The sequence below is a fragment of the Cervus canadensis genome, chromosome X (assembly GCF_019320065.1).
Source record: "Cervus canadensis isolate Bull #8, Minnesota chromosome X, ASM1932006v1, whole genome shotgun sequence".
In the NCBI taxonomy this organism is placed as follows: domain Eukaryota; kingdom Metazoa; phylum Chordata; class Mammalia; order Artiodactyla; family Cervidae; genus Cervus; species Cervus canadensis.
In genome coordinates, this window is record NC_057419.1 from 52,184,689 (window position 1) to 52,209,085 (window position 24,397).

At 40.2% G+C, this 24,397-nt stretch overlaps 1 protein-coding gene across 2 annotated transcripts in view; it reads left to right on the plus strand.

The window, feature by feature from the left end:
• Window positions 1–24,397, plus strand: part of CLCN5 (chloride voltage-gated channel 5) — a 189,706-nt gene that overhangs the window by 157,611 nt on the left and 7,698 nt on the right. Inside the window, exons 1-11 of one of the 2 annotated variants that reach the window (XM_043457843.1) lie at window positions 1,079–1,314; window positions 3,429–3,580; window positions 6,747–6,846; window positions 10,842–11,029; window positions 14,499–14,621; window positions 15,510–15,716; window positions 18,568–18,648; window positions 18,890–19,432; window positions 21,573–21,759; window positions 22,750–23,148; window positions 23,885–24,101. In XM_043457843.1, coding sequence (XP_043313778.1) covers window positions 3,473–3,580; window positions 6,747–6,846; window positions 10,842–11,029; window positions 14,499–14,621; window positions 15,510–15,716; window positions 18,568–18,648; window positions 18,890–19,432; window positions 21,573–21,759; window positions 22,750–23,148; window positions 23,885–24,101 — 2,153 coding nt within the window. In that variant the 5' untranslated portion in view covers window positions 1,079–1,314; window positions 3,429–3,472. Of the gene's footprint in view, window positions 1–1,078; window positions 1,315–3,428; window positions 3,581–6,746; window positions 6,847–10,841; window positions 11,030–14,498; window positions 14,622–15,509; window positions 15,717–18,567; window positions 18,649–18,889; window positions 19,433–21,572; window positions 21,760–22,749; window positions 23,149–23,884; window positions 24,102–24,397 lie in introns of those variants that run through there. The other variant, XM_043457842.1, reaches the window with a different exon arrangement.

The window sequence follows — 24,397 nt, forward strand, 5'->3', positions numbered from 1 at the left end:
AGTTTTCTCCGTATGATGAGAACGCTTAAGATTTACTCTCTTAACAACTTTGCTATATATCAGTGTTACCTCAGTGTTACCTATATGTAGAGATGGCAATTTAATTCTTCTTTACTGCATTAGCCTTTTGCTTATTGCACAGTTCATTAAGACTTGCTGAACAGTAGCCTTCAGAATAGGACCAGAGAAGGGAAAGTCTTTAAAACAGTGCAGATGTACTAGTGAATTAATTTTCATGGCTGAAATATCTACTTTTACCCAGGTTGGATTAATGAGATCAGACTTGATACTGCTTTCTAGGTAGAGTACTACTGCTAAGAAACAACTTATTTTCTTGACTGCTTTCTGAGTTTCAAAGTTACTAGGAGGTATTAAAGACCTGACTTTGTATGCTAAGGTCATATGTGGTTCAATTTTTCATAATTTTCTCTATAGAAAGACATAAGCTATGTGTATACAATTTAAAGAATAATCATAATGTGAATACTCAGGTAACCCCTGCCCAGATTAAGAAAAATTGCCAGCTTCCCAAAGCCCAACCCTCACCATGTGCTCCATCCAGAAGGTGACTCCCCTCTCTCCCTAGTCAGCTACTATCTTTACTTTTGGCATTTTCTTGTTTCCCCTTATAATGTAGTCACTTACATGGGTATCCTAAAACCATATAACTTAGGTTTGTCTGCCTTTGAACTTACATGAATAAAATCATGTTATGTGCTCTCTTGTGTCTGGCATCTTTCATTCATTTCACTAATTTAGCTCGTTACTCTAGTGAGATTTTTATCTGTTATTGGTATCCAGTGCACTTAAAAAAAAAAACCTTTCCATATTTGCCTGTCTCTCTTTCCCTTGCCCCTTTTAAAATATTTAAGATCCCTGTAATTTTAAATGCTTTCTGATATTTATACTTTGCCTTCTTAGATTTTCTGCTAAATGGTTTCTGAAAACCTTAAATTTGTCTGAATCCCAGTTTTCTGAACTGACCTGACTGCCTCTGGTTTGATGGCATTTGTTTAGATGAGACTACATCTTTAAGGCTTCTGTGCTTAGTTAAAAATCTTCTTTCTCCAAGGCTGGTCCAAGGGTCTGGTCATGTGATTCCAACAGTGACATCACATTCTGACCGCCAGGGAACATTGGTGGTTCTTTAGGTGGTGTTTGTTCCTGTGAAAGGCAGAGAATACAGCAAGTGCCCTTCTAAAGCAGTTCAGACCGGGGCTCCTTCTGTAAAAGCTCCTCAACCTAAATGAGGAAATGCGGGCCGCCAAGGTTATTTCTTCTTTGAGGCAGAAAAAAAGAAAGCTGTGATTGAAGGTAAGCAGGCTTGAGCCTGGCCAAGGACCAAAGCATGACCCCAGGGAGAAGGGGGTCTGGAGAATCACAAGCAGTCTGTTGTCGGATTCTAATCATTGCCTGCTCTTTCCGAGCTGCCTGACAATTTGCGTTTATAATAGACTATCTACAAAGAAGGATGATTCAGTACTCATGTTACCCAGTGATGTAATAGGATTTTTTCTTTCCTGTTAGGAAGCTGTTGCAGATCTTCATTTTGTCTTAATATCCTTTGAACTGGGGGCCTCATTTGATACCTAGTGTAACATTAGATATCTAGTAGAAGCTTTTTAAAAATCAGTTTCACAAAATCCTTTGAAAATTTCTCCTGAAGGGAGCACACTTAAACCAGAGCAAATTGAATTGAAGCATTAACCTGCTTGAAAAAGTCAGTTTCTGGTTGGTTGGTGTCCTGTGTTCATGTCAGCATTTGTCTTGAGAATTCAAAGAGCTTGGTTCCCTCCTGCCCCACATACTTCAGCCTCTTTCTGCCCTCCTTCCCAGCTGGCTGTTTCCCTCCAATCTCTCAGACAACACACCAGCATTCATCTTTATCAGCATGCCACTGACATGATAGGAAATGCTGAGCTGGTGATTCAGCAGACAACCATTTCATGGTCAGGTACGCTTGAAGATACGGAAAGGACTTTGGTTAGGGGTTTTAAGATTAACTTGTTCACCTCCTCCACTCCCCCCCCCCCACCTCACCCCCACTCTTACTGTGATTTGGATTCTGCAGAGCTTTTCCTTTCAGCTGTGCCTTGTTTGTGAAAGGTATGCTGAACTAGGTATTTGGAAGACTTAGAATTTGTAAACCAGGTGCAACTTGGGTGTTAATTCAAACTTGTCCTTTGAAAGTGCTCAAATTGTCTGTTAGTTGAGGATGTAGCTGGGGGGAGACGAGGTCAACTTGGGCCCACTTTAGCCTCTGCAGAGGAACTTATCATCAGACAGTCTGGATATAGCTTTGTCCCTGCCAAGGTTGGTGTTGCAAATGTGAGCTGTGGCTAGTTGAGTTCATTGATGGCGTTACTCTGCATTTTTCCTCAGTGTGCATTTGCATGCATTCCTGAATACAGTTTTACATTTTGTGTTTAATAGTGAAATTTTGTTCTACCAGAGGATTGTGGAAATCTTGTAAAGAAGTTTGTTAAGTAATACTAAGTAACCTTGTGTAAGTGTCACTTCTGAGTTTAAATACTCCTCCCTCATCCCAACAGTTCATCAAACAAACTTGGGCTCACCTGATATTTACTGGGCTGTGGCTGTGTGCTAGACACTGGAGAAGGCAATGGTGAATCAGAGATAGGGCTACCCTCAAAGAGCTTCTAGTCTAGAAAGGAAGATAAAGCATTTGCCTAAGTTATTATAGTAGAAGTGCTAAAAACGAAGCAGGTAAATGTGATTGTTGGCCAAATGGATATGTTTCTTTCAGTTGAAGGATCAGGGAGGGACCTGTCATTTCTGAGCCATGCACTTTTCTTTAAATCTCTACTTGGAAATCTTAGACTGTCCTGGAATACTCAGTAAAAGTTTCCACAGGCTCATGACATCAAGGATCAAAGTCTTATATCCATGGAAGTGAAATATGTACATTCCAGCCAGCTTAACTCTGGAAGAGACCCACATGCTTTCTTTGGAGTCCCTCCTCAGGCAAAAGCCACTTCTGAGGATTGAATTACTGCCTTGTAAATGTATTAATAAAATGGTTTCTGATGTAATTTGTCTGCAAAAACCTTTGACCCTTTTGTCTTCCTCCCAAAACATAAACTGAAATATCTAAACTGCTCCAAGCTCTTGTCTTTTGTTTCATACATCCTTTTACCCTGTATTTCAACTGTCAGTTCTCCTTTTGTACCGTCGTTCTCATCTGTCCCTTTCCATTCACACTGCCTTGAGATGCTCATTGTTTTGTGCCTAAACCACAGAAACCTTTGAATGTGAAGGATGTTCCTGCCAGGTGATCATCCTGCTTTATCAACATACCCTAACTGTAGTCATCTGATAGTTTAAGGGCTCACCTGGTGCTCAAAAAGGAGGTATTAAAAATGTCCAAAGTGTCTGTATTACTAATGTCTTCTTTCTGTTCAATCCAGAGAATAGGTCATACAGTGGTGGAGGAATAGGTTCTTCAAATAGGATGATGGACTTCTTGGAGGAGCCAATCCCTGGTGTGGGGACCTATGATGATTTCAATACAATTGATTGGGTGAGAGAGAAGTCTCGAGACCGGGATAGGCACCGAGAGGTAAGACAAAAGATGCTTTGTGAGCTGAGTGTTAGGAAACATCAGGAGAAGTTGAAAATATATATTCTTTCCATATATAACCCTCTGCCCTGGATGTGGCTGAATTTATTTTCTGTTGGCCATGTAGGGTTTTATTTTATTTTTATTTTTAAGGCATCTTGAAAATAATTTATATTTAATGATGATTTATCTTCCTATAGTGAGTGGTTGAAAAGGATCATTGGGTGTAAATGTCTATGTAGAAAGGTGAAAACAGTTGGTGGGAGGGACCAAAATAAATTTCAAAATCTTTCTTCCCCATCTCATCCTTCTTTATGGTTTTCCCTTGAAGCAGAATTTTTACAACTAAGAAAAGTAAGTGGACTCTCTTTAAAGAAAAAGAGTGTTTACTGAAGCTTACAGGATAAACCTGTGATTATAGCTCTTTTACAAGTATAAAACCAAAGCACATTTATGCACTGAACTAAAAACTGCAAGACCAATCAAATTCAAATCAATGACATTAATTTAGTATGATAGTTAATAGAAGTACTTAGAGCTATGGCTCAGTTTTGTTTTGAATATGACAAGAGAACCTCCATACTTTTGTCTTTTCAAAGTACTGTGAAAACTTCTCAGAGCAGCCCACCAAGGTTATTTGCCTTTAACTTACTGCTGAATATCATTTAAATCAGGGAATCACAATTTCTAGTCTGAGTCAGGAGCATGTGGAGAGCTTATTCAGCCCCCATCATCCTGATTCAATGGCGAACATGTCTTCAACCAACAGTAGGTATGATTAGTTTTTTTCTTTTTGTTTTCTGCTTTGAGTCCAAATTTAAAATTTGCTTTTTAAGTTGACTCCATTTTCTCCTGAGTTCCTGGTTTCCTCCTCTCAGACCTGAGTGAATCTCCTGAGCCGTCAGGTTCAGGTCACTTTTCATTCCTTTCCCGGCTCCTAACTGCTTTTCTCATGACCACCTGAGCCCAGGATTGTCCCAGGTACAGGTTTTGAGAAGTTTCTTTGTAATCCTTAGATTTGTGATAATCCCACTGAGTTTTCTTCTCCTAACTCAAAAAGGTGATCTTTATAAAACATTTTGTTTTTTTTAATAAGATTCCTGCTATTTGGGAACATATCCATGTATTCTTTCTATTATATTAATTCATCAGGCACACTTTAAAATATAGTTTTATAGCCTTAGAATCTTTTTCTCTATATAATTCAGAGTTTAGTTCGTCATCATTTGCTTTTTCAACATGTTACTCAGATTGTGAAAACCACCTGTGAAATGACAGGAGTACATTTCCCATTGTATCAATATGGTTGCATCTGAGACACATTATATCAAATAATAATAATTCAGAATCAATTGAAATGTGTTTATCAAATGTTCAAAGGAGACCTTTTTTAAGCATTAGCTGTTCATCATCTGAATGGAAACACTGTCAGGGAAAAGTGTCACCTCATCTACTTTCAGCATTTCAATTGGAAACTTAAAGTCATAAGTCTAAATGAAATTTTAAAGTGCTTTTAACATCTGCCTGCTAATGCAGGAGATGCAGGAGGCACATGTTAGATCCCTGGGTTGGGAAGATCCCCTGGAGGAGGAAATGGCAACCCCCTACAGTGTTCTTGCTTGGAGAACCCCACGGACAGAGGAGCATGGCGGGCTACAGTCCATGGGGTTGCAAAGAGTCAAACATGACTGAGCAACTAAACACAGTACAGCACACAATAATTTATTACTCGTGATGTAGCTGCAGATCAAGATGGGGCAGCTAACTTTCAGTTTCAAAGATAAGAAATAGAGGCAGAGAAAGGGGAAGTACTAATGCCAAAGTTGTCAGAATGCTTGGTTTTGAAATGTGAGCACTGAAGAGCTAAATTGACAAGGCTAGGGCCTAAAAAGGTAAACATTTCTGTACCTCTTGATAGCTGCAGATATTCCCAGCAGGTTTTTGAAAATGAAAGAGATCATCCCTAATATCATTTAGGAACTACAATCACTGTACAGTTAGGGGTTTGTGGTATCAAGTCTTAGAATTTGCCTGACCTGAATTACAGCCCCATGTAGTAAACTTCAGATTGTATTGTCACCACTCAAATAAGCCCATATTTATGTATTCTTTGAAAAACAATCAGACTATTTTCTGTGAGTCAAGAGACCATTTTAGGACTATCTGATGTCCAGGCCAGAAGGAGACCACTGCAGTAAGCAAAACAGGTTGATGTTATAAGAAATTAGCAGCTAAGGGGCTTCCCTGGTGGCTCAGTGGTAAAGAATCTGCCTGCCGATGCAGGAGACATGCATTCAATCTCTCATCCAGGAAGATCCCATGAGCCAAGGAGCAACTGAACTAATAAGCCCATCAGTCTGTGTGCCACAACTGTTGAGACTGTGCTCTAGAGCCTGGGAACTGCAACTGCTGAGCCCACGTGCTGCAACTGTTGAAGCCCAAGCACCATACAGCCCATAATCCAGGACAAGAGAAGCCACCTCAGTGAGAAGTCCATTCAGCACAACTAGAGAGTAGTCCCTGCTCTCCGCAACTAGAGGAAAACCTAAGCAGCAGCGAAGACCTAGCACAGCCAACAACAACAACAAAAAAATCTCTAGAAGGCATCTCTGGTGGTCCAGTGGTTAAGTATCCGCCAGCCAATGCAGGGGACATGGGTTTGATCCCTGCTGCAATAAGATCCCACGTGTCATGGGGCAACTCAGTGCATGTGCCATAACTATGGAGCCTGTATGCCTAGAGTCTGTACTCTGCAACAAGAGAAGCCACCGCAGTGAGAAGCTTGCACACTACAACAAAAGTAGCCCCTGCTCATCACAACTAAAGAAAGCCCATGTGCAACAACGGAGACCCAGTGCAGCCAGAAATAATAAATAAAAGACAAAGGCCTTATTAAAAATAAAAGAAATTAGCTGCTAAATAGGGAAGCCTTGAATAAGGTACTTGCAGGCATTGCAATACTGGAGATGAAGGTGGGGTTTGGTAAAACAAGGTTCAATAAACCTCAAAGTTCTTGGTGACTTTGGTTCAGCCAAAGACTTGAGAAGTAACTCTAAATTGGTCTCCTAATGAATAGGTTTGTCTTTGTGTTTCTTTATTGCACATTTTGATGTGAAAAAGCAAGGGTGTGTGTAAAATCTATCAATGTTTTCTCATTTCTCCCTAGATTACCAACAAAAGCAAAGAATCAACATGGGCCTTAATTCACAGTGTGAGCGATGCTTTTTCTGGCTGGTTGTTGATGCTACTTATTGGGCTTTTATCAGGTATGGTAAACCATGTTAACTTTCTAAACAGATTTCCTAAAATTGTGGTGTGCCCGTCCCCCAAGTCATGAACTGAATCGAATGCTGTGCTTTACTGTTTTCCTACATGAAAGAAATCACTCATGGACCTTTTGGAAGCTTGATGACCTTAACTGTAAAGAGGTACTGATACCTCATCTCCTTCATTAAATAAATGAGATTAAATAAGGAAATGCATTTAAGTGCATTTGTATACTATAAAATATTATATCCATTTTAAGGTGCTGTTAGCCCTGACTTTTGAAGCTTATCTTGAGGAAGAACCTTTCTGTTCGAGATAGGATTTTTTTTTTGTTTTCATTTTTTTGGGGGGAGGGGTGGGAGCAACTCTGTGACTGGCAGGATCTTGATCTCTGACCAGGGATTGAACCCATGCCCTTGCAGGGGAAGCATCAAGTCCTAACCACTGGACCACCAGGGAATTCCCAATTGTTTTTTTAACATATACCACATGGGTAAAGAATCTGCCTCCAATGTAAGAGACCTGGGTTCGATCCCTGGGTCAGGAAGATCCCCTGGAGGCGGGCATGGCTACCCACTCCAGTATTCTTGCCTGGAGAATCCTATGGACAGAGGAGCCTGGCGGGCTATAGTCCATGGGGTTGCAAAAGAGTCAGACATGACTGAGTGACTAAAACTTTTGCTTTCTTTCACATGGGATTTAGGAAAGAAGATGTAGAAGAGGACTTCTTGAAAGATTTTTGTAGTTACTTCTTAAACATCTTCTCTCTTCATTTAGGGGTAAAATATGTAGGACATGGCTCATACCCTTAAGGGGCCTACACTCTTATTCTTTCATGGTGGTTGAGGACTGGGATGGTACTACCTTTTCCTGTCTTCTCCATCAAGCTCCTAAGCCACTCCAACTATATGGTCTATCTAGGAATAGTATACTTGCTATGCAATACAGCTTCAAAACAGGTCCCTAAGCAGACTTCCCTTCCTGTGGCGGAAGCAGAAAACCAAGAATACCAGGCAGAAGTGCTGAGATTTATATCCTCGTGGCATTAAAAAAAAATGGGCCTCGGAAGACTGGGAATAATGAGCTAAATAGAAGTTAGGTGGGAAATCGGGAGGTGGTTGGGATGGAATCATAGTTAACAGCACAGGCTCTAGTTTGTGGCTTCTTGAATTTGAATCCCAGCCCCACCAATTGCTAGTTTTGTGACTTTAGGCAGGTTTCTTAACCCTTGAAAGCTTTAGTTTACTGACTTGTAAAATAGGGATAATAAGAGTACCTATTTTGCAAATTTGCTGTGAGAATTGAATGAAGTACAACATATATAGCACTCAGCACAGCACCCAGTTGTTCACAAGCTGCTGTTACTTAGAGATAATTCATGAGCTGTGGAGTATAAAATGATCACAGCAGCTAGTGGGAGCTGCTGCCATTCTGTCATAGCACCCTGCAGCCCCGTCTCCCATCAGTGGGCTCCTTGGGGGGACATGCAGGGGATGTTCACCATGTGCCACATTGTTTACATAAAACACCCCCATTTTTCTTGAACGCTGTGGCATTACCCTTGCCTCTCCAATGCATAGAAACTAACTCTCCACCATCCCACCCCTCATTTCTTTGTCATGGGATAGGAAACTAAGATCCAGTAGGCTTGTTTACCCCCAGATACTTTTGCGACATCAGGCTACCACATAGTAAATCCGGTTTGTTATTTGATTCATTCTGTGTGCTTTGGTAACAACTCGTGTGTTACAGCCAAATCTGGTGACAATCCTGTGTTTTCTACGTCAGTTAAATCTCTGCAGGTCCATTTGCTAAAAAAAAAAAAAAAAAAAGAAGAAAGAAAGGAAGATCACAGCAAATGAGAAACTGCTCATTCATAGCAGAGTTTTCAAAGATTATTTCTGGGCCAGGGGTCAGCAAGTTTTTTCTATAAAGGGCCAGACTAAATATTTTAGGATTTGTGGGCCAAATGGTCTCTATAGCACAAATGTAGCCATAGATAGTAGGTACACACACAAGCTGGACTGTGACCAAGAAAAGGTTTATTTAAAAACACAGAGGTGGATTTGACCCTCAGGCCATAGTTTTGCCAACCCATGGTCTAGGGTGTTAATGCTGCCCATTCTCTGTCTCATACAGAAGCGAGAATATGGTCTGGACAGTTTAGAGCTGGCTCATAATAGACTGAGTGAGCTCTAATGTCAAATATTACACAGAGGCTGAAGAGAAGGAAGGGGGCTGAGAAGGGGTTATATAGTTTAGCAGTTAGCAGGATACAAGTGACCTTGAAAAAAATCTTAGATAAATATTAGTAGCCAGATTTTTTTTTTTTTCTTTTGGCTGCACCTAGTGGCCTGCCCGACTTAGCTCCCAGACCAGGGATTGAACCTGGGCCCTGGCAGTGAAAGCACCAAGTCCTAACCACTGAACCACCAGGTAGTCCCAGGAGCCAGATTTCAAGGGGAGGCAATCACTGTAGAAGTTCTGGAGCTACTGGGTATTCATTGGAAGGAGAGAAGGGACAGAAGCATGAAACGATAGCATGGACAAATGGAAGCACTGCATTCTTTAGGGTAGGGGAAACATGCTAAAATTCATAACCAGGGAAGAAAGAGCCAACTGGGAAAAGAAGAGGGAGACATAGAAGGGAAGAGAGGATGCAGGGTACCAGGGTTAGGTAGAATAAGACATACACACATGAAACAACCAGAGAATTAGCCAAACTCTTTAACATCACTTAGTTTTCTGAATTCAGGCAATAAGTGCAATAGGGAAGAGACGATGGGGGCTGGAGTGGCTGAGAGTAGGTTTAAACAGTTTGTCAGATTTGACTAGGTTGTTCAAGTGTGTAAATAACCTGTATTAACACTCTTAGCACCTACCAAAACATACACACGGCATGGCCTCCAGCCTGTTGGAACATAGGCGTAATATCCTCAACTTTTTAATGTATGTCTTGTCACTAGGTGGTCAGTGAATATTTTTCTTCCCTTCATACACACAGGGTATTTTGTTTTTAAGCATTGGAGGGCAACAATAGAAGCAGTGTGTCTGAATGCAGGAACAGTGTGGGAATTCAGGGGCTGTGAATTTTATGATGTCTTTGCTATTTCCTTAAAGCATGATTCTAGACCATTTAATTTCTTTATTCCAGTGTTTCTTCATCTGGATAACAGAAATGATGAGAAGGCCAGAATTGAAAGTATTATAACTATCTTAACCCTATCAGTCTATTAGCCATAGTGCATGAATCCTCATTCATTCTCATAATTTTCTTTGAGGAATGATCTATATAAAATATTTTTTGCTTCATCTCACTAAGAAAACCAAAGTTCATGCCCTAGGCTCAGAAGGCTTCAGCCTGCCTATAGCTTCATCTCATCTCCCATGTACATCACAATTTGTGCTTTTATAAATTCCGTTCCCTTAGCCTAGAATGCTTTTGCCATTGCTCAAATTCCCTCGTTCCTGGTGCCAAATCAGTATCAAGACTGAGCCCTTCTTATAATCTTCATCAGCTGCCCCCATCAAGCCATCTCAAATACATGTCATATAATATTCTTCAACATGGGCAGTTCACATTTTCTGTCTTATCTATAAAGTGAGAATAAAACAATCTTTAATAAACTTGACACTCTTTATGGATCAGTCTTCATCAACTCTCAGAAGCAGAGTCTTTGCCAGGTGAGGCAGCTAAAAGTCAAATCCACTCACTCCAAACCCCCAACCCAACCACTTTGCTCTCTTCTAAGTTTCCCATATAGAAATTCTGCAGACACAGTGTTTAGTCCAGACAATGCTTTTTCCCCCTCTTGAACAGGCATTCGAAACAGATAAAATCTATTAGAGATAATAGGTAAGAAGCAAGCAGACAATCAGGTTGCAAAGGAGGTTGCAGACAGAATGAGAATGTATATACTTGTCCATTATTGTGATTCCTTTTTCCTTATTTTCTCTCACAACTGTAACCTTTCCTTCCCTTCCCTCAAATCAGGTTCCCTAGCTGGCTTGATAGACATCTCTGCTCACTGGATGACAGACTTAAAAGAAGGTATATGCACATCAGGAATCTGGTTTAACCATGAACACTGTTGCTGGAACTCCAAGCATGTCACCTTTGAAAACAGAGACAAATGCCCAGAGTGGAATAGCTGGTCCCAGCTTATTATCAGCACGAATGAGGTAACACATGGTGAAGATTTCTGAACTGCTGACTTAATTATTCTTACATTTACTTCATTTCTTATACTGTCCTCGTGGCAATTGTGGAATCTTCCTTTACATTCCTTTTCAGGAAAAGGGGAACCAGTGCCAGCTGCCTTTCTCTGTGGTTTAAGTGCAGCCCTGTTTCTTTCTTTTTTTGCAGCCCTGTTTCTATATCTTCTGACATGTGGAGTTTGACGCTTATACAACAACATAATTTGCTTTTTGCTTGTTTTAACAAACCGTGTTTCTTCTTAGTTGTTAGTACACGGTGTGACTGAATCTTTCTCTAGTAATTTCCATAGAAATGCCATAGTCAGCCAACAGATAAGCTATAATTTCTAACAAAAGATGTAATGGGTTAAAAGGTGTTTAAGCAAAATTTCCCTGAGCATTGTATTAGAACATTAAAGAAGTATATTCCTTAGCAAAATAGCAGAAACCCAGGAATGAAATTGTTCATGATCCCCTTTTGAAATTAAATTAAAATTTCATTTGTCCTTGTCTTCTAGCAAATCGTTTTGGATATAAAAGTAACTTTGTTTTTCAGTTCCTTACCTTTCTTTTACTACTTGATTTGTATGTTAGATCTCTCCTACTGAACACAAAAGCACATGAAATAACTCTCAACTCCCAATTCCACTCTGACTTCTACACAGGTACTTCTAAAACAGGTGCCATCTCAGCTCACTCCTCATCTACTGTGTTAGTAAAGTGAGGAGGACAAGACTGGAATAGTTGTTTGTACTTTTAAAATTTATTTTCATACCTACTTTGGTCCACAAACAATTTGAAGGGCACACCACCCCGCCACAGACTCAGTCAAGGCAAAAGAAGGATAAGAAAATAATGTCAGAAATAAGAGTATTTATGTACATATTTGACTATGCATATTGGCTTGTGAAAGAGGTCAATTAGAGGATTAACTGCATACTATACGTGTGAGAAGTTTATGTTTGTGCTTCTCAAACCGGGTTAAGGTCAGCATACCGGAGGGTATGTGAAACCTCAGCATATGTGCTGTGTGCCTTCCCAGAGTATCAGTGTTTCCCAAGTATTTGGAAGAAATTTTTTTTTCAAAAATTAAATGTAAACAATTGTTATAAAGGAATGAAGGATTTCCATGTTTAAGATAAAACAGAATCTCTATTTCAGCTCTGCTCCTGTCTGGGTACCCCACCCCCATCCTCTTGGATGGAGAGAAGTTTGAGAAGCCCTGGAATTTAGCATGAGTCTGTGTGTGTGTGTGTGTGTGTGTGTGTGTGTGTGTGTGTGTGTTTGTGTGTGAGTGATTCCCTTGATTTAACTCTTTTATTTTTGAAGTATAGATTCCCAGGAAGTTGCAAAGCAAGGTACAGGAAGGTCCCCATACCCTTCACCCAGCCACCCCCAGTCATGACATAAGTATGTGTGCATGTGTGCTAAGTTGCTTCAGTTGTGACTGACTCTTTGCAACCTTATGGACTGTGGTTTGCTAGGTTCCCCTGACCATGACATTCTCCAGGCAAGAATATTGGAGTGGATTGCCATGGTCTCCTCCAGGGGATCTTCCCAACACAGGGATCAAACCCGTGTCTCTTATGTCTCCTGCATTGGCAGGCAGGTTCTTAACCACTAGCACCACCTGGGAAGCCCCTAACATTTAAGTATTTGTTGTTGTACAGTCCCTCAGTCGTGTCCGACTCTTTGTGACCCCATGGACTGCAGCACGCCAAGCTTCCCTGTCTTTCACCATCTCCCAGAGTTTGCTCAAACTCATGTCCATTGAGTTGGTGATGCCATCCAACCATTTGTCATCCCCTTCTCCCGCCTTCAATCTTTCCCACCGTCAGGGTCTTTTCCAGTGAATTGGCTCTTCACATCAGGTGGTCAAAGTGTTTATAGTACACTAGCAAAACAAAGAATGTGACATTGTTGCAACCTGCAGACCTTATTTTCACCCATTTTATGAGCATAGAAGAGAAAGGGGGGGAAGGAGAGAGAGAGTGTGTGTGTGTGCATGCGCACAGTTCACTGTGATTTTAGCATATATATAGATTTGTGTAGCCACCACCACAGTCAAAATGTAGAAGTGTTATTCCATCACCACAAGGCTCCCCCAAGCTACTCCTTTAGAGCTATGTATGTGTGTGTTTAAGTGTTCCAACTGTAACTTTCAAATTGGAGATTTGCTCAAATGATAACTTTCTCTGACTGTCCTTTTAATGAGTGAAATCCTTACCTGGGGAGAGTTAGTTCTAGGTTTTAAAAAGAGCTCTGCTGCCAAGAACTTGGCCTCCTGGTCTCTGCCTATAGTCAGTTTCAGCCACTTCTCCTTTCTTCCCCTTTCCTCTTTGTTTCCTCCTGGTAGAGTATTCTTCCTCCCTAGCTATATTCTAAAGGCTAAGAGAGAGCAATCATTTGTTCCTCTCAGAGACTAAAATAATGGGAAGCCTATGTCAAAATTATAACTCAGAAAAAAAACCTGAGTGTTGGTTCTCCTCGTCTAGGTCAATGAATTTTTTTGATAGTGTTTTAGGTTTTAAGATACCAAAAGTCCACTGAGTTTTGTGATCCATGTAATTTGAGTGAGTTTCAACTTCTAATATTTCTATCACCAAGCATCATATGCCAATGTTCAAAATGTTTTTTTTTAAGGCATAGCTATTTTGCAAGGCTTTTAATGGTGGTGAATCCTTACTAATGGTCAAAATTAGATTTCTTTTCTTGCAGACTTCATTATAATATATAATAATAAACATATATTCTTATATAAGATAAGTATATTATTTCCATTTTAAAAAGTAGTCATCTCTGTTTTATTCTTTGGGCTATCTGACATCTCACTGATTTTGTCTGATGGTCACAGCCCAAAACGTTTTACTGCATATTCCTGTTGCTACTCAATGACTACACCTTTGCTACTACAGTGGCAAAATTCTCTCAAAGATGTGGTCATCTCTACAGAATATCATTGCTTATTTTAAGAAAAACACCCAAGAATTTTATAACTGCCTATGAGAATTTGACACCAAGGTAGGTAGTAGCCAAAGGTGAATTTAATGGGATTCTAGAGCCAAACTTCACTTGAAATGTGTAGCCAAGGTTCAGTCATTCCAATAAAAGGACTGCTAAGACTTTAATGAAATTGATATAGTATATATATATTTGACTACAAAATCTATCAAAGCACTCATATGGAAAGTGAATTTGCATTTTCATTCTTGTCCATCCTTAGAAGCCATCCTCAGTTTCCTTTGGGTGGAGCAAAAGCCTCTCATTTTCTGTAGCAAATGAGCTGACAGTGTTTTAGTAGTTGCTTTGCAGACAGTCTGGAAGAAACATTTTGAGCAATTTAATATTGTTTGTTTTCTGACCTCCTCTCCTGAAAATCCATTACTTAAGAGCTGCATGCCTCACTGAGGGTGTCTAGGCTAAAACCAGCTTCTTTCTTTTCCCTCTGTTCCAGGGAGCCTTTGCCTACATAGTCAATTATTTCATGTACGTCCTCTGGGCTCTCCTATTTGCCTTCCTTGCCGTATCTCTTGTCAAGGTGTTTGCACCTTATGCCTGTGGCTCTGGAATCCCTGAGGTGAGTCTCTAAAATGGTTTATAATGGTTTATAAGTGGTAACAATAATCCTTTTTAGTTAAAACCATTTACTATGTATTCCAGCATATACTACAGTTGAATATTAAATGAGATCAGATCCCGAGGCAGTCTAGGGCCTTTCTGGATCTTCCCTTAAGTTTCCTCCTAGACTGGGCCACATAGACATTTAAAGGGAGTTGATTCCTAGCCTCCTACGGGTTCCTGGTGAACCAGCCCCCTGAAGAATTCCCCAACTCCCTAACCAAGAAGCTTTTAGGGTAGATTGCAGGATTCTGGTCTGAAAAAAATAGTGGTACTGTCAACTTTTTTAGAGCAGAAGAAATGAAACTATTTTGCCACATTTTTTACAACATGATTTGGGCTAGAAGGAGGGTGATTAAAACCCTATTTCTAATGACTTTTGGTTTAGATTACTTGACAGTGACTGAAACCACTGAGATTTTAGGTTACCTGGATGGCCTTGCCTCTCTCCGTTTCCTGATCAAGTGATAGCTACAGATTTTTTGGCAGAGAGTCAAGGCTATACTAGTAAGGGAAAGTAAGAAAAACACCCTCCCTCTCAGTTGCCCTTTCTCCACACACATGCACTCTCATACTTAACAGTACTCCCTTGCCCAGCTATCACATGCCCCCCCCCCTCCAAAAAAAAGGAGCATAAAACTTTTTTTTTTTTAAGCATAAAACTGTGCGCATGGGATCCTGGGTCCCCTCCCAAACTTGAGTCACTGTTTCAAGCTTTTATGTGTCACTTGTTTAAAAGGTGCACTTGTTTAAATGGTTTAAAAGGTCCTATAATAAGGACCAGATTTATTGCTTCTTAGCCTTGTTTCCATACTTACTCCGTGTTCAATCCCTGTTTAACCTGCAGATAAAAACTATCTTGAGTGGTTTCATTATTAGGGGCTATTTGGGTAAGTGGACCCTGATGATCAAAACCATCACACTGGTACTGGCAGTGTCATCTGGCCTGAGCCTGGGCAAAGAGGGCCCCCTAGTGCACGTGGCTTGCTGCTGTGGGAACATCCTATGCCACTGCTTCAACAAATACCGGAAGAATGAAGCCAAGCGCAGAGAGGTAATAACAAATGACCTTACCAGTCTCTCTCTCTCTCTCTCTCTTTTTTTTTTTTTTTGGTGAGAGCACAAATGGTACAATTTTAGGGATGAGAATTGGGGGATTCTACCGGTGTTAATGCAAATACTCTTTGACCCAGAAGTTCCATTTCTAGAAATTTGTCCTGCAGACATTCTACCATGTGTGCACAAAGGTGTGTGGGGATAGGCAGTGCAGCATCTGTCAACATAGTGAAAAGCTGAAGCAATCCAAATGGCCATCAGTGGGGGACTGACTGAGTAAACAATATTCTCTCCATACTCTAGAATCCTATGCAACTGTTAATGAGATAATGCTATGTATACTAACATGGAATGATGGCTATAAAATACCATTAAACTTTCAAAAGCCAATCTCAGAATAACGTGTATAGTAAAAGTCAGTTAATGTTTTTGTAAAGTGTGTATATTTGCTCCTAGAAAAAATGGCTGAGAAGTGGTTTCACCCCAAACTGTTAAAAAAGAGTCTGCTTCTGGTGAGGGGGAAAGTGAGGTAGATGCTAGTGAGGAAGAAGTAAAGATTTTAACTTTTTATAATGTATAATTCTATACAAGCATGTGCGATTTCTGTTACAAAATAAGTTGCAGAAATAATGGAAGACTTTTTAAAGAAGTTTATTCCTGTGAAAGAATATAAGTTCAGCATGTGTTTCAGATGCCAGCTTTTCTACCTTTTATTTCTACCTAACAGCATACTGTATTTGTTTCTCTGTATTAGACTTCTCTCTCCCTGCCTTCCATCTCAGCCCTACAAATTAGTCCCACTGCAGTATCTCTATAGTTGTTCTCATGTTTATACAGTTGTTAATGTATGTCATTTTGAGGAGGAAGACCATTTTTTAAGAAGTTCCAAGTCATTGGTTACTTTTTTCCTGCTATAATTAAGAATTTGAGAAAATAATGGTTCTTGATTTTTTTCCCTTGAATTACAAAGAAATCACATATGGAATGGGTCAAGACCAAGGTTATTTCATTAAAGAGGATTTTTCACAAAATTAGAACCTCGTGATTTATTCTGAAAGCAAAAGAAAACAAAATTCCCCATAAGACTCGGAAGAAAATTCAAAGATGTTGAAATTTCAAATATGGAATACATTTTGATGGTTCAAGGGGAAAAGTTCCTGGCAGGAGAGGTAGGCTAGCAGGAGAGAGAGAAGGAAATCCGAGTAGGTTGTTCAGCTATCTGTCAAATACATAAAGGCAGTCTTATATTGGTGAAGTTGTTAGATAGGAATAATGTATAACAGAAGCTAAAGAGATGAAAAAAACATTTTAACTGGCAAGAGTAAAGTGTTGACTGTTGCTGGTTTTGCATAAGTAGAGGTGACTTTGAAACTGTAGATTGGTGATTACTTTCATTTTATTTCATATAAAATTGGCATTTTTGTTCAAACAGTTCTTATAAAATGAAAGAAGAGTTTGATTTGGCTGTTTTTCCGTACAGATATCATATATTTCTAACTCAACACATGAATAGTTGAATATGTCATTCACTTCTTATTGCTTATTTAGAGTTTGCAGTTATTTTTTCCTGGTGTTCTCACCATCAGCAGTAACCCTTTTATGTCCTCGGGCCTTGTCATAATGGCCAGATGGTTGAGCGTAAAATAAGAGATTTGAGAAAGCAGGGCATATGATAGACTGCACTCCACAACTTATTGGCCAGTTCAACTCTTCCTTCTCCCTCATAATTCATCCTAAACAAAGTCACTGAAATCCCCTTTCTCAAGTTCTGTGTTAAATGTCCTCATCCTTCTTAGATGAAAGCCATTCTAGTCTTGAATTTCAGAGTCCTCCCCAGCTAGCACCAGAGATCACTTTCCCCAACACCCTTCATTTTCCTGGGCCATCCTGCACTTCCAGAGAAACCTACCTATTTGCCAAGAGCCATTTTTTTCCCTTTAAAAACTGTCAGTTTTATTCAACTTCCTTTTAAAAATAGCTCCTTGATACCACACATCATATATCATTCCACAGAAACCAGAATCCAACAAACTAACTTTCTCAGTCTATTAATTCTGGTGTGTTGGTGTGTTTATCATGCACCTTTTACATTCACATGCCTGTGGCTACTACATACAAAGATGGTACTCTTGAAATATCACTTGCTCTCTTTCCCCACCTCCTTGTCCCTTTTAATTTCTCTCTGACAGCTTCTTCCTCTTTCTCTCTCTCCTTACCCTTTTCCTTGCCACACCTAGACACACTTAGGTCTTAGGACTGTTCCCTTCAAAATCTATCCCCAACTTTGCTTCAAGTCACCCTCCTATTTCTGTTTCTATAGGTCACTAGGTGTGGAGTAGGGCACATAGTACAGGAAACTCTAAATACCTCTTGTCTGAATATTTGCAGCTCCTGATTAGCTGTGAGCCAATCGCTATTTGAAGTTTGTATCATTAGAGCTATCTTTAAAATTTCATTTTAAAAGCTTTTCTTTATAAAGAAAGTGCTATGTAAATCACATAACTGGAAATATTTCATTTAGGTGGTGAATAGGTCTTACAGACCATAAATCAGTTGTGGAATTGGGAGTATGGGGGATGGGAGCATAATTTGGAATCAAGTACATGCCTAAATTAATTACAAAGAAAAGGCCCTCTGGGTGTTCCAGCATGTGAACCATGGGTTCAAGATTCAGCAGATAGTGTTTGCTCTCAAAGTAAATATATTTTGAACTTCATTTTTGATAAGCTGGGTATAGAGCAGGTAAATTTTTGTTTGTTTGTTTACGTTTGGTAATATTCCTTTTAAAATGTGACTAAAGGTGGGAAAGTGGCCTTATTCTATCACTAATTTTGAGTTTTGAATCATAGGTCTTGTCAGCTGCTGCCGCTGCTGGTGTATCTGTAGCCTTTGGGGCACCTATTGGTGGAGTATTATTCAGCCTAGAAGAGGTAACTGCTTTTATCTGTCTTTAGAGTCATGCTTGTGATTTTGTGCCAGAAATTCTGGCCATTGTCTGTGTATACATTGTCTGTGTCCCAAAGTGCTCTGCCCAACTTCAGTGCTTTGCCACGGGACCAGAGATTTCCAGGCCATTTTCATCCTCAGCTCTAATTGCCACAGCACACTTTTTCTCCCCAGATAGTTCTTGCATATTCACTTGAGTTGATTTTCTCGCTTTTTCTCCTATAGGTCAGCTACTACTTTCCCCTCAAAACACTGTGGCGTTCATTTTTCGCTGCTCTAGTGGCAGCATTCACTCTACGCTCCATCAATCCGTTTGGGAACAGCCGCCTGGTTCTATTTTATGTGGAGTTTCACACCCCATGGCATCTCTTTGAGCTTGTGCCCTTCATTCTGCTGGGCATATTTGGTGGTTTGTGGGGAGCTCTGTTTATCCGCACCAACATTGCCTGGTGTCGGAAGCGGAAGACAACCCAGTTGGGCAAGTATCCTGTCGTAGAGGTTCTTGTCGTGACAGCCATCACTGCCATCCTGGCTTTCCCCAATGAGTATACCCGAGTGAGCACAAGTGAGCTCATCTCTGAGCTGTTCAATGACTGTGGCCTCCTGGACTCCTCCAAACTCTGTGATTATGAGAACCGTTTCAACACAAGCAAGGCGGGTGAGCTGCCCGACAGACCAGCTGGCGTGGGAGTCTACAGTGCAATGTGGCAGCTGGCCTTGACACTCATACTGAAAATTGTCATCACTATATTCACCTTTGGCATGAAGGTGAGGAGATTCTTTTGGTCCTTCCTGGATATTTGTGTGTCTGTAGGTTTTCAGGGCAAAGCCAAGACACTATAAAATTCTCATAGTTCATGGGGTATGTCCAATTTCACCCAGCGTTATCCAGTACCCCACCCCAAGGCCCCTTTTACCCGGACATATCCTCAATATCCTTATAACTTCTTAGACAATTGTATGGCTCTCTAAAATTGTCCAAGCCTAGTTTTAGGCCAAATGCAAACCTTGGTGATGAGATTTTAAAAGTAGAAATGTTTTCTCCTTTTCTGTGGAAAACATATTTTGCCGCTCAAAAAAGGATGGTGAGGTATTTATCCCAGTGCATTTTGTATCAAAGCAATATCTGACCAACACATTTTTGGTCCTTATAAAGTGGCTTTGGAGTTTACCAATAAAGCAAAGTAGTTGGTTGAAGTTGCCAACCATTTTAACCACTGAAATAGCAATTTCATATGGTTCAACCCAATATATAGCTAAATGTATTTTTTACAGTTGTTTTCAGTGTCCAATTATCAAGAACTGCATAGGTGACCCTGAATTAATATTTAGATTATCAAAAGCTGACATCAGGACAGTATCTTTTATTTTCAGTACTTGTTATAATTTCCATGTGTCAGAGGAAATCAAGAAGGAAAATTTTTATTTTTCTCATCTTCCTTGGTTTTTATGTGTCCAGGCAACAATACTGGAGTGGATTGCCATTACCTTCTCCAGGGGATCTTCCAGACCCGGGGATATTCCTGACCCAGGGATTGAACCTGGGTCTCTTCCATTTCAGGCAGATTCTTTATCTGTAGCCACCAGGGAAGCCCTTCTTTTCTTTAGCACTCAACTACCAATGTATTTCCTCTATTCTCTAGAGAAATAGATTCAAAACAGAAAATAAGGGCCAACAATGCAGTTTAGGGAGTACAGTAATCTGTGAATTCATATCCATCCTAAACATGTTGAACAGATTTGCAGTGCTTCTTGAGTTACTTTGCACCTCATGGCTTCATTCTTTCATTTAGAAGTGAATTTGCAGACCATCAGACCCACCCCAATTCAAATAAATTCTAGAATCAAAGTTGTTTTAAAATAATCTGCTGTTTGGGTTATCCCTGTCATCATTTTCCCTCTCAGCACAGAAATTTGAGAATGCACTATTGTATTCTGGTGGTGGTGGTTTAGTCCCTAAGTCATGTCTGACTCTTGCAACCCCATAGACTGTAGCCCACCAGGCTGCTCTGTCTATGGAATTGCCTAGGCAAGAATAATAGAGTGGGTTGCCATTTCCTTCTCTAGGGATCTTCCTGACCCAGGGATTGAACCCATGTCTCCTGCATTGCAGATGGGTTCTTTACTGACTGAGCCACCAGGGAAGCCCCAATTACATTCTAGGAGTTAAAAAAAAAAGAGTCAGGAGACAGATGGGGGTTCCTTTTTGGGATAATCATGCAACCATAGTCACTACCTCATTAAAAAACTTATTTATTCTTTCTTTTATACTGTTAAACTGAAACCTCATGTGCCATCCTTTTTGTGTGGGCAGTGGAAAGATTCAATACATGAGAGTGATTAGAAGAATTGCATTTAAACCCCATCAGCAGCATTTACTAAATCTTGGCCTTGGATGAGTTCTTAACCTCTCTGTACCTTAGATCCTTTGTGAATTGAGGATAATAACACCCGCCTCTTGGGATGGTTATAAAGAACCCACAAAATCCAGTCTGTAGAGCATCCAGCATAGAGCATTGTAGATAGTCAATAAAGGGTAATCGCTGTTGATAAGAATTCAAAATTGGGTAAACTGTCTGCATATATGAGAAACTCCATCTATTTTCCTTTTTCTTTGGGAAAGGCTTAATTTCTACCTCCAGTTCTGTGTTGGTCTGGAGAGTTCAGGCTCTTGCCTGATGGACCCCGAATCAGGGTAAGCATCTTTGCAGTTGTACTTGCCTGCACGTCCCAGAGAACCTTTAGTCCCTGTAGTGTTACACAGATCTTTGCAGCCACTTGCTAGCATAGTGCATAGTTAGATTGTCATTGGCCTGTTCGCTTTGCAGAGGGTCAGTCCTCTAGTCCTTATCATGAGCCACGTAATTACATCACTTCTCACTGACCATTTGTTGCTTTCTCTTTGCAGATTCCTTCTGGTCTCTTTATCCCTAGCATGGCTGTTGGTGCTATAGCAGGTCGGCTTTTGGGAGTTGGGATGGAACAGCTGGCTTATTACCACCATGACTGGGCCATCTTCAATAGCTGGTGCAGTCAAGGAGCAGATTGCATCACCCCTGGCCTTTATGCGATGGTTGGGGCTGCAGCCTGCTTGGGTGAGTATTGTTTGCTTTGATTTCAAAGAAATTGCTACCAAGATGGCATTATAAAGATGAGTTATACTATACATGACTGACTGTAGGTTTTAAAAATAAAACCAACTATCCATTTCTTGTTGGGTTTGCCATTTTCAAGTCTTTAAGAAGGCATTCTTTGCCACATATCTCCATTCCTCCCCTTTGAGAGGAATTCTCTCAAATTCTGTCATGTTGAGGAAGAAATCAGAAATTTGGACAAAAATACCTGCACAAGAATGTTCATCATGGTATTATGTGTAATAGCAAATAACTGTAATCAACCTAAAAGTGCAATAAGGGACTGGTTAAATAAATTATGGTGCATCCATATAACGCTATTCCATGGAGCCACTGAATGTGATGCTAATGTGTTTAATATTTTTAAACACAATTTAAATAAATTTGTACTAATATACAAAGTATTCCTAACATAAAGTTGGGATAAAAGGTATGGTGGGGAATTTAAACAAATAATACAAATTCATCCATATAAAAACATGTTTTTGAAAAAAAGTCACTTGAAATTTTTACTCAGCATATTTTTCTAGGCAGTGAGTTTACAGGTAAGACTTTCCTTTATATACTTTAAAGATATATATAGTTTCCAGTTATTCTACAGTGGGCCTGCATGTCCCAGAGAACCTCTCACATCTGTGGTTTTATATAAATCATAGACATCTTATGCAATTACTTTTATTATTGGGAGTTGGTGGGGAGCAACAAACAAATGAAAAAAAGAGTGAAGGAGGTATCTTTTGTAGAGGTTATTTTGAGAAGTGTGACTCATGTCCATTGTAAACTTGTTTGAATGCAGTTGCAGGAGTCTATGCAGTTGTAGGCGAGGGCCTCCTTTTAGTGATATTTCTGGTAAGTAACTTTTTCTGGATGGGGCCTATGACAGGCCCATAACTGTAATGAATCCTATACTTTTCCTGCCTTCACTAAGTAGCCTGTTGTCTGTTTTTGCAGGTGGGGTGACTCGGATGACTGTTTCTCTTGTTGTCATAATGTTTGAACTAACTGGTGGCTTGGAATACATTGTGCCTCTAATGGCTGCAGCTATGACAAGCAAGTGGGTGGCAGATGCTCTTGGGCGGGAGGGCATCTATGATGCCCACATCCGTCTCAATGGGTACCCCTTTCTTGAAGCCAAAGAAGAGTTTGCTCATAAGACCCTGGCAATGGATGTGATGAAACCCCGGAGAAATGATCCTTTGTTGACTGTCCTTACTCAGGACAGTATGACCGTGGAAGATGTAGAGACCATAATCAGTGAAACAACTTATAGTGGCTTCCCAGTGGTGGTGTCCCGGGAGTCCCAAAGACTTGTGGGTTTTGTCCTCCGAAGAGACCTCATTATTTCAATTGGTAAGGATTTCATAAAGGGGACAAGGGGAGGTCCACTATAGAAATAATAAATAAATATGCATGAGGGGAGGGGAGGGATAAATTAGGAGATTGGGATTAACAGACATACACTACTATATATAAAATAGATGACCAATAAGGACCTGCTGTATCGCACAGGGAACTATACTCAGTATCTTATAACACCCTGTAATGGAAAAGAATCTGACAAACAACGTGTATATATATATATATATAACATGTATATATATTTATATATACATATAAATGTATATATATAATATATATATGTATATATACATTATATATATGTATATATATATACACACATATATTTGTATGTGTGTGTGTATGTGAAATTTGCTCAGTCATGTCAACTCTTTGCAACCACATAGACTGTAGCCTGCCTTCTCTGTTCATGGAATTCTCCAGGCCAGAATGCTGGAGTGGGTAGCCATTCCCTTCTCCAGGGGAGCTTCCCAACTCAGGGATTGAACCCAGGTTTCCCACGTTGCAGGCAGATTCTTTACCATTGGAGCCACCAGGGAAGCCCATAGAACAGAATCATTTTGCTGTATACATCAAAATAACACAACATTGTATATCAACTATACAATAAATAAGCATGCATGCATGAAATGGGGAAGACAGAGGGGAGAGGGGATCGGTTAGGGGCCAGAAGGATAGAATCAGTCCTTCCTTTTCCAACCTTTTTCCCCCTACTTTTTTCAAATAGAAAATGCTCGAAAAAAGCAGGATGGAGTTGTGAGCACTTCCATCATTTATTTCACCGAGCATTCTCCTCCAGTGCCACCATACACCCCACCTACCCTCAAGCTTCGGAACATCCTGGATCTCAGCCCCTTCACTGTGACTGACCTTACGCCCATGGAGATTGTGGTGGATATCTTCCGCAAGCTGGGACTGCGGCAGTGCCTGGTTACACACAATGGGTGAGAGCTCTTTGGTGAAATCAGATTGGGTTAGGGGAAGAAAGAGAATGTAGAGAGATTAAAGAAAGAAGAGCCCAACTCACATGAACATTATTAGCACTTATAGACCTTTTGGAAACTCTGAGATGAAGATGGATATGTTTCTCTCATTGTCATAATAGAGAAGACATTTGGGGAAGATAGTGGGTTTGAGAGATGTGAACTGCTGGTTGCACATCATAAATAACTCAGTTCCTCCCCTACAAAGGAAATAACTGTGTTCTTATGAAAAGGCAGGACTGAAATTTAAATGGTAC